Raw genomic sequence first — 10,597 nt, 5'->3', positions numbered from 1 at the left:
ACAGCCCCCACACCACTAGAGGGATGTCTACAACCACCAACTCACCGTCCGAAGACAAGGCAGAGTATAGCCCACAAAGATCTCCGCCATGGCACAACCCAAGGGGGGGGGGGGGCGCCAACCCATCCCCATATTGTTTTATTTACTTTTTTTGTTCTTTTGCACACCAGTATTTCTACTTGCACATCATCATCTGCACATCTATCACTCCAGTGTTAATAACACTGGATTTTTTTATTGTGTTATTGACTGTACTTCTGTTTATTCCATGTGTAACTCTGTGTTGTTGTTTGTGTCGAACTGCTTTGCTTTATCTTGGCCAGGTCGCAGTTGTAAATGAGAACTTGTTCTCAACTAGCCTACCTGGTTAAATAAAGGACTTGTTCTCAACTGGCCCACCTGGTTAAATAAAGGACTTGTTCTCAACTGGCCCACATGGTTAAATAAAGGACTTGTTCTCAACTGGCCCACCTGGTTAAATAAAGGACTTGTTCTCAACTGGCCACCTGGTTAAATAAAGGTGAAATAAATGTTTTTGTTTATAAAAAAAAAATGTCTGACATCAATGTGTGAGCAACTACAATAATTGAATATGGTCAATTTCAAACATTTGTATATAACATAAACATACTGTTGACATGTAGGCTATGGTGTAATGGAATGGTTTGCCTTGTGTGGTAGGTTTTGTGGGTTTTGACACTCTTATGTAGGTGTTATAACCAGCCATAAAATAACTCAATATATGTCACAACAGGTCCAAATATGTGTCATAACGGTGTTATGACCATATTATAACAGGCTATGACAAGTTATGTCAGCTGTTATGACATATTATGACATGGTTATGACTGTGTCATAATGTTTTATGACGCTGGATGTCAAGTACAGTGTTACCAAAGTGAGTCGTAAACAGCAAATGTGAGTCAACAACAAACAACAACAACTATGACGGTATCACATTTTTTAAATAACACACTCTGATGCGGCATTTATATGCACCTCATTTACTTTCAATAAACCAAATTGACACACAAATTATAGATGTGCTGTGTCCTGTTCTGATTTCATAATTCATACCCTATGAAATGATTTATCCCTCAGATGGTCTTCTCTGATACTAGTTGGCTGTGGCTGAGCTCCAGATGGGGTCAGGGTTAGGGTTTGGACACGATTCCAATAATGGGTTGGCATGAACAGAGATTTTGCAATCTCTCCGATTTTCGGGAATCAGAACTGAAGCTGTGTCCAGCAAAATTCCCAGCGGTGGGCAGACAGGGGGTGAGTTCTCTCCTCAGCAGATATAAGGCCTTGGTCCTATAACTTCTCACGGAGTACATCGTCTTTACAGAGGAGACACAGCTCAACATACAAACTGATAAACAGATATTTCCATCAAAATGTGGTATGTTATACTTTTCATATTCTTTCTTCAACAAAACCCTAGTTGCCTGGCAATTGTTGTCATTGCAGTACCAATCCAAATGAATCTCTGAAATGTCTTTGGACAATGGATCTTTGTAAAATGGCAGGGAAACACAGCTACTTAAATCTTTCAAAAAACATTCAAATTGCTCTAGCTAGAGACCTTTTCTAAATATAGGTTAACAAGCAAGCCCAGAGACTTCCTAAGTAAAGGAACCGTTAGTTGTGGTACTAGTGAGTGTTTGGGCGCTGTCTGTCAGTTGGCTCTGTGTGTGTGTACTGTACTTATGTGTTCCTTCTGTCCGCAGGTCATCCCTGGTAGTGCTCCTCGCGGCCTCCTGTGTCTGTCTGGAACAGGACAAAATCAAAATCAAAATCAAAATCAAAACCAAATCAATTGATGAGATGTCAGACAATTCAGGTAGCTATCTGTCTAACTGACACATAACCAACTCCCTGCCTTATGCCAATACGGGCTTACTTTTTCTGATTTAGATTGAAATGTCAACAAAGTGAGAGGGATGAAACGTTTTCAAACAAAAACATGTACATTTTAAAGATCATTGACAACCTTTCTTGTCCCATGTCTATGTTAAGGTGGGTGTTAGTGACACCATTGATGCAGAATATCGCCCAAAAATATTGGACTTACACATTACACGTGTGTTTTCACACGTGCAATTTGTCTATTTCCGAAACATATTATATTTGCTGGCCCATTGTGACTGGTTCGTGTAAGGATATCACTCACATTTCAATTACACTGTCACTCTCATCGGATGTTCTGAAGCCAATCTTCACTATGGATCCCCTTACGCAACTCTGAGCTGAGCAGACACAAGCTGTTCCTATTCAGCCTGTTGGAGAATACAGTAGCTGTGGCCAAAATGAGGATGTCACCATCACTTTCAAGTGAGAACCTTGTTAAGTCTCACGGCTCACAGCTATTATCCCGATTATCTTAAAAATCGATTCAGCAGCGACACACATGAGATGACAGGGATCAAAGAGAAGGCAAGCAGGGAGGAAAGGAAGGAGAGATCCTCAGTCTCAGCTTCCTCCAAGCTGGATGGTAAAATATGTCATTAGGAAAATCTACAGAGCATGAAAGCCTTGAAAAGTAAAATTCCTCAAAATCCACCTCTCATCAAACGTTTCAGGAAAATGTTTGAGAAGAGAAATGACACTAATTCCATCCTCATCTAGGTTTCTGCGTATTGTGACCTCCAAGGTAATTCTGTGAAAGCTAGCCTTGTCTGGCTCAAGTCATGACAACACTTATTTTTTTTAGATAATAGTAGATGATTAATGAATTTACTGAACTTTTGTCAGGTCAAAGCTAAAAGGTTCCAGAAAGCTACTACCAAATGCTATGTGTATTCAAGTGAATAGTGTTGATTTTAGCAAACTCAAACTCAAACTAAAACCAAGGCTGGAATTGTATTGAGGCACATTTCATTTTTCTGCAATAATCTTTTATGGTTGTGTTTGAGTTGCACAGCAGTAAGTGCTAGGTGGTGCTGAGTTGGGGATGTTTTAACCATATAGAGATTGTATAGAAATAATGTTGTTGTGTTTCTTGCCCAGACCTGCGCTTCAGGCGTATGGTTGGGGGCACCCTGGCCCCTCATGTCCCCTGGCAGGCCATGGTCTATCTGAGTAAAAACGTCATGAACGGGGGCTTCGCTGGGGGAGCTCTAATCTCTGACCGCTGGGTCCTGACCGCTGGCAGGAACTTGTTTGTCAGGAAGAGTAGGCAGGACACCCAGGGGAAAGAACCAATCATCCCCAAGGTGTACCTAGGCATCACGCGATACTCCCAAGCCAATGACTCCAAAGAAGTTGCTGTAGAAAAGGTGAGCTAGTATACCCATTACCATCTCTTTCAAACAATATACAGACAATTCAGTATTTACAGCAAGCAGAACTGCACTGGGCTCTCTCACCTACATCATCATTTTCAGTCTTATAGGTAGTTAGAGCACAAATACAGTAGATCGTCAAAAAAAAGGTCCTATGAATTATTCCCTTCCCCTTCTAGGTGGTTCTGCACCCAGGCTTCCAGAGCGTGTCAGACTGGGACAACGACCTGGCTCTGATTCAGCTGAAGGAGCCATTCACCTTGAGCGAGGCTGTGATGCCCATCCCTCTGCCTGAGAGGGGTGAGGACCTGGCTGAGGCAGCCCAGGAGAAAGGCATCATCACAGGCTGGGGTTGGGGGGTCCACTTCACCCCCGCTGAGTCACTGAAACACCTGGTATTGCCTGTGGCATCGCATAGCTTCTGTAAGGCAGAGTACAACCGTGGTGGCAGCACTCCAACCATAGACGACAACATGTTCTGTACTGGAGCCAGCAAGTACCAGGAGAATGTGTGCTTTGGGGATGCAGGCGGTGCCCTGGCAGTCCAGGACCCCAAAGACGGCAGAGTGTATGCTGCAGGGATCCTGTCCTTCGATAAGGCCTGTGCCGTGAGGAAATACGCTGTCTACATGAAGCTCTCTGCCTACATGCCTTGGATCAACAGTGTCCTCAGGGGTGACAGTGAGAAATCAGCCAGTCTCCGCTCCAGTGTAATGTCTGAGATGTTTTCGAGGCAGTTGTAGCCTCCACTCAGCACAGTTTCAGATATGAGAGCCGGGGCTCATAATCTCCATTATGCCTTTGCTAACAAAGTAATTTTCTGACTTGATCTTGTAAAACTCTCTCAAGTTTCGACTTTCATTGAGTGTGTGCCCCCGCCTGATTGAGTGTGTCTTCCGATGTTGATTTCAAAGGATTTTCAATAAATTAATCTCTCCTAAGAAGTTTGGTTTCCGATGTTTCACCTTATAACTTTTATTCACATTTTCTTCAACTCATTTTAGAATGCTGGGAAACATGTTTTAGATCATCTCTACAAGCTGGAACCTTAGAGCATGTTAGAGCCATTAAAACAAGTAGCCTACAGCTAGGACATGAGACGATTTTGAAGTTCATTTAAGTAATGGAATTATTAAGGAAAATTGTTATCTGGCCAAGGAGGATATTGTGTTGAGACCAGCAAGGGTTTTTTAGTAGATTTGTCATGAAAATCATTCAAGAAGGAAATAACTTGTTCTAAAATAGAGCTACATAAACGAGGGTCTAGAATCCCTCCCAGCAGGGGAATGGAGGTCATGTCACTCCTGGTTAGTGACTAATTTAAATACAGAAGACAAAAGGCTTGTCATCACAGCTCAACACTAGTTAATAGCTCTCTTGCTTTGGAGCAGCCTGCTGTACCACAATTTGTTCAGTTTCAACAAGAGATATCTCAGAAATGGTGCCGAAGAGTATGGCTGATGTTTTACATGCCCGTAATCAATTGTGCTATTTTGTTCATTTTTTTGTGTTGTTTGTAACTTCTTTTTTAACTTCTTTTGTACATAATGTTGCTGCTACCGTCTCTTACGACCGAAAATAACTTCTGGACATCAGAACTGGGATTACTCACCACGGACTGGTAGAAGCTTTTTCCTTTAATCTCTATGTACTAGGGGCTATGTGGGACGCATGCGTCCCACCCCTGGTACACCCTATCAACAACAGGTGAAATATCAAGAGCGCCAAATTTGAAAACAATTAAATGTCATAATTCAAATTTCTCAAAAATACAACTATCTTACACCCTTTGAAAGATAAACATCTCCTTAATCTAACCACGTTGTCCGATTTCAAAAAGGCTTTACGGCGAAAGCATAAAGTTAGATTATGTTAGGAGAGTACATTGACAATAGCTGTGTGTAATGTTTTGTCAATTCAAAGACAGGCATCACCAAAAGCAGAAAACCAGCTAAAATTATGCACTAACCTTTTACAATCTCCATCAGATGACACTCCTAGGACATTATGTTAGACAATACATGCATTTTTAGTTCTATCAAGTTCATATTTATATCCAAAAACAGCGTTTTACTATGGCATTGATGTTGAGGAAATCGTTTCCCTCCAATAACCGCCAGTCAAATCAGCACGACAAATTAAATAATTACTATTCGAAAACATTGGTAAAATATTATATTGTCATTCAAAGAATTATAGATTTACATCTCTTGAACGCAACCGGATTGCCAGATTTAAAAATAACCTTACTGGGAAATCACACTTTGCAATAATCTGAGCACTGCGCCCATAAAAATACGCTTTGCGATACAGACTAACCGCCATGTTGGAGAGATCTAAAATCGAAAATACTATGTAAATAATCCATTACCTTTGATTCTCTTCATCAGATGTCACTTCCAGGAATCCCAGGTCCATAACAAATGTAGTTTTGTTTGAAAAAGCTCATAATTTATGTCCAAAAAGCTCCGTGTTGTTAGCACATGATCTAAGCCAGCCGGACTTCTCTTCATGAAAGAAGGGAGAAAAAATATTTACATTCGTTCAAACATGTCGAACGTTGTATAGCATAAATCATTAGTGCCTTTTTTAACCAGAACATGAATAATATTCAAGGCGGACGATTGCATTCTCTTTTAAAACGTATTGGAACGAGAGTACCCAACATGAACTCGCGCGCCAGAGTCTAATCGGCCATCACCGTTCCAAGGCTCTTGTTCGGTCAGATCTCACAGTATAAGACTAAAAACACTTTGTAAAGACTGGTGACATCTAGTGGAAGCCATAGGAAGTGCTCAACGATTAATAAGCCCCTGTGTGTTTCAATGGCATAGGCTTAAAGGTAATTCAACACATCAGGTATCCACTTCCTGTCAGAATTTGTCTCAGGGTTTTGACTGCCATATGAGTTCTGTTATACTTACAGACACCATTCAAACAGTTTTAGAAAATTCAGAGTGTTTTCTATCCAAACCTGAACAATAATATGCATATTCTAGCTTCTGAGTTGGTGTAGGAGGCAGTTAAAAATGGGCACATATTTATTTTCAAAATTCTCAATACTGCCCCCTATCCCCAAGGGGTTTTAACACAGCTGTGAGTAGTTATTTTTTTCATTTTTTCATTTTTGACAAAATGAGCAGTCCTGGAAGTGACAGATTTTGACTCATATTGAGTGATAAGACTGAGCTATTTAAAAACACTTTTTCAACATTTCAAGATAGCAGTTAGTTCAGTTTGATCTTATTAAAGACAGCTGTATATTCTTTTTTTGGACCCAAAAATATTCTATGTTTGAAGGCTGTCAACTTCTTGTCAGGAGGAGAATCACTTAGCCTTTCAACTAATTTTCAAATGATAGCATGCCTATTTAAAAACACTTTTTCAACATTTCAGCCAACATGTTATTTTTACTCAGCGTAGGCCTCGGACTGAAGGTCTGTCTGCACTGAGGACAGCTATAGACCCCTTTCAGAACATCCTGATCCCAGCAGCCCTCAATACAGCTCCTACAGTAACTGTGCCCACAGGCAGTAGTGACAGGCTCCTTCAGTAGATCCAGACAGACAGAACAACAGAACTGGTCCTGGTCCAGCAGAACTCCCTGTTGAGCCATTTGGACGGTTGTTCACTCTCACATAGACAGACGACACAGAGACTCAGATCAGTTTCGTTTCCTCAGAAGAGAGTTTGTGAAGGGGGATGGACTTCCTGGTTCTGCCAGAGGGGTGGGGTTAGAGGGAGGGAGGAAGAGAGAGGAACTGCATGCAACAGCAAGAGGGAGACAAATAGTCTTGTTCCTTGGTTAGAGCCCTTAACATGGAATAAATGAAATAATGAATCTTAAAATGTGAGTTATTAGAATATAAAGGGTAACCGTTTCTATGAAGTACATATTAGAATTATTTTAATGACCTTTATAATGCCTTATAATACACTTATGTGTTCTAATAAGCAATAAGGCCTGAGGAGGTGTAGTATATGTAAGGATTGCGGACCTGGTGGCAGTGAAGTCAGATGCAGGAGAGCAGAGATAGGTAATAGCCGGAGCAGTTTAATACAAAACGAACCTACATGGGTACAAAACCCGATGCGCACCAGTAACAGAGTACAAGCACTTACAAACAAACAATTCCACACAAGGACATGGGGGGAACAGAGGGTTAAATACACAACAATTCATGATGGAAATGGAAACCAGATGTGTAAGAAAACAAGACAAAACAAATGGAAAATGAAAAAGTGGATCGACGATGGCTAGAAGACCGGTGACGCCGACCGCCGAACAAGGAGAGGAAATGACTTCGGTGGAAGTGGTGACAGTATATGGCTAATATACAGTACCACGGCTAAGTGCTGTTTTTAGGCACGACGCAAAGCGGATTGAGAATTATGTAACACTTTCAAAAATACAATCAAATAAAAATGTTATTGGTCACATGCACGTATTTAGCCGATGTTATTGTGGGTGTAGTGAAATGCTTGTGTTCCTGGTTCCAACAGTACAGTAGTATCTAACAATACACCCTAATGTAAATGTCACAGGTGTCGTAGGGTTTAGACCAAGACGCAGTGGGAAAATGTAAACTCATCTTCTTTTATTAAAGGACAAAGAACAGGCCAGTAAGGCACAAAGCTATACACAGCAACAATCTGCCACAAAACCCCATGACAAACAAACTCCTAATTATAGGAACTTCAATCAGAGGCAACGATAACCAGCTGCCTCCAATTGAAGGTCCAACCCCAATTAACTAAACATAGAACTACAATAGACAAGACAGAACATAGAAATACACTAACATAGAACATAGACTAACAAACCCCGGACCACATAAACCAAACACCCCTCTACCTAAATACATAGCCTGAACCACATAAACCAAACACCCCTCTACCTAAATACATAGCCCGAACCACATAAACCAAACACCCCTCTACCTAAATACATAGCCCGAAACACATAAACCAAACACCCCTCTACCTAAATACATAGCCCGAACCACATAAACCAAACACCCCTCTACCTAAATACATAGCCCGAACCACATAAACCAAACACCCCTCTACCTAAATACATAGCCCGAACCGCCTAAAACAAACACCCCCTGCCACGTCCTGACCAAACTACAAAAACAAATAACCCCTATTACTGGTCAGGACGTGACAGTAAAAAGTAAAGGAATTAAGAAATATAGAAATATTAGGATGAGCAATGTTGGAGTCCTGGAATATAAATATATATACTGAGTATATACTGTGTGTATATGTGTGTATATATATATATGTGTGTATATATATATATACACACACACACACACAGAACCAGTCTGGAGTATATATATATATATATATATATATATATATATATATATATATATATATATATACACACATATATATACACACACATATACACAGAACCAGTCTGGAGTATATATATACACACACAGAACCAGTCTGGAGTATATATATATATATATATATATATATATATATATATATATATATATATATATATATATATATATATATATATATATATATATATATATATATACACACACACAGAACCAGTCTGGAGTATATATATATACACACATATACACAGTACCAGTCTGGAGTATATATATATATACACAGAACCAGTCTGGAGTATATATATATATATATACACACAGTACCAGTCTGGAGTGTATATATATATATACACAGAACCAGTCTGGAGTATATATATATATATATATATATATATATATATATATATATATATATATATATATATACACACACAGAACCAGTCTGGAGTATATATATATATACAGTACCAGTCAAATGTTGGGACACACTTACTCATTCAAGGGTTTTTCTTTATTTTTACATTCATGTCGTTTCTCTTTGCTTATTTGAGCTGTTCTTGCCATAATGTGGACTTGGTCTTTTACCCAATAGGGCTGTCTTCTGTATACCAACCCTACCATGTCACAACACAACTGATTTGCTCAAATGCATTTAGAAGGAAAGAAATTCCACAAATTAACTTTAACAAGGCACACCTGTTAATTGAAATGCATTCCAGGTGACTATCTCATGAAGCTGGTTGAGAGAATGCCAAGATTGTGCAAAGCTGTCATCAAGGCAAAGGGTGGCTACTTTGAAGAATCTCAAATATAAAATATATAAATATAACACTTTTTTTGGTTACTACATGATTCCATATCTGATATTTCATAGTCTTGATGTCTTCACTATTATTCTACAATGTTGAAAATAGTACAAATAAAGAAAAAGCCTTAATTGTTCTAAAACTTTTGACCGGTAGTGTATATATAAATGTAAAGGGATGTATAGGTAATATGGATCAAATATGTAGTATAGTAGTTATATAGGATGAACCAGTTATATAGAATAAAAATGTATATACTGTATTCTAGTCCTGGTTCATCCTATATAACTACTGCTGTCCACTTCATATGTATATACTGTATTCTAGTCATGGTTCATCCTATATAACTACTGCTGCCCACTTCATATGTATATACTGTATTCTAGTCCTGGTTCATCCTATATAACTACTGCTGTCCACTTCATATGTATATACTGTATTCTATATAACTACTGCTATCCACTTCATATGTATATACTGTATTCTAGTCATGGTTCATCCTATATAACTACTGCTGTCCACTTCATATGTATATACTGTATTCTAGTCCTGGTTCATCCTATATAACTACTGCTGTCCACTTCATATGTATATACTGTATTCTAGTCCTGGTTCATCCTATATAACTACTGCTGTCCACTTCATATGTATATACTGTATTCTAGTCCTGGTTCATCCTATATAACTACTGCTATCCACTTCATATGTATATACTGTATTTTAATCATGGTTCATCCTATATAACTACTGCTATCCACTTCATATGTATATACTGTATTCTAGTCATGGTTCATCCTATATAACTACTGTTGTACATCTACTATTCTTCAGATATACTACAGATGTACTCCAAATTGTCTATGCATCACATCACAGTACACAGTGTATATATATATATATATATATATATATATATATATATATATATATATATATACATTGCTTGTCCTAATATTTTCATTGACTTTTTAGATTTGCCCTCTGTGAGCTGGGAACACAAGCATTGATAGATATTACTGCACTGTTGGAGCTGGGAACACAAGCATTGTTAGATATTACTGCACTGTTGGAGCCAGGAACACAAGCATTGTTAGATATTACTGCACTGTTGGAGCTGGGAACACAAGCATTGTTAGATATTACTGCA

At 38.9% G+C, this 10,597-nt stretch overlaps 1 protein-coding gene across 1 annotated transcript; it reads left to right on the top strand.

Moving 5' to 3' along the window:
• Positions 1-1,265: 1,265 nt before the first annotated feature.
• LOC145876307 (haptoglobin-like) lies at positions 1,266-4,228 on the top strand. The gene is made up of 4 exons (XM_082972101.1): positions 1,266-1,402; positions 1,731-1,843; positions 3,010-3,278; positions 3,464-4,228. Exons 1-4 carry the CDS (start codon positions 1,398-1,400, stop codon positions 4,025-4,027), a joined length of 951 nt encoding a protein of 316 aa, XP_082828227.1. The 5' UTR covers positions 1,266-1,397; the 3' UTR covers positions 4,028-4,228.
• The last annotated feature ends 6,369 nt before the right edge of the window (positions 4,229-10,597 follow it).

This window comes from Salmo salar, unplaced genomic scaffold (genome assembly GCF_965601325.2).
Source record: "Salmo salar unplaced genomic scaffold, fSalSal1 ptg000578l, whole genome shotgun sequence".
NCBI lineage: Eukaryota > Metazoa > Chordata > Actinopteri > Salmoniformes > Salmonidae > Salmo > Salmo salar.
This window is presented reverse-complemented; position numbering and strand designations above follow the sequence as displayed.

What these genes read in the sequence shown, in the direction of transcription:
- LOC145876307 (XM_082972101.1), top strand. An exon ending in TGAGATGTCAGACAATTCAG is followed by an intron (nt 1,844 to 3,009) that starts GTAGCTATCTGT and finishes TTTCTTGCCCAG; the next exon opens with ACCTGCGCTTCAGGCGTATG. An exon ending in AAGAAGTTGCTGTAGAAAAG is followed by an intron (nt 3,279 to 3,463) that starts GTGAGCTAGTAT and finishes TTCCCCTTCTAG; the next exon opens with GTGGTTCTGCACCCAGGCTT.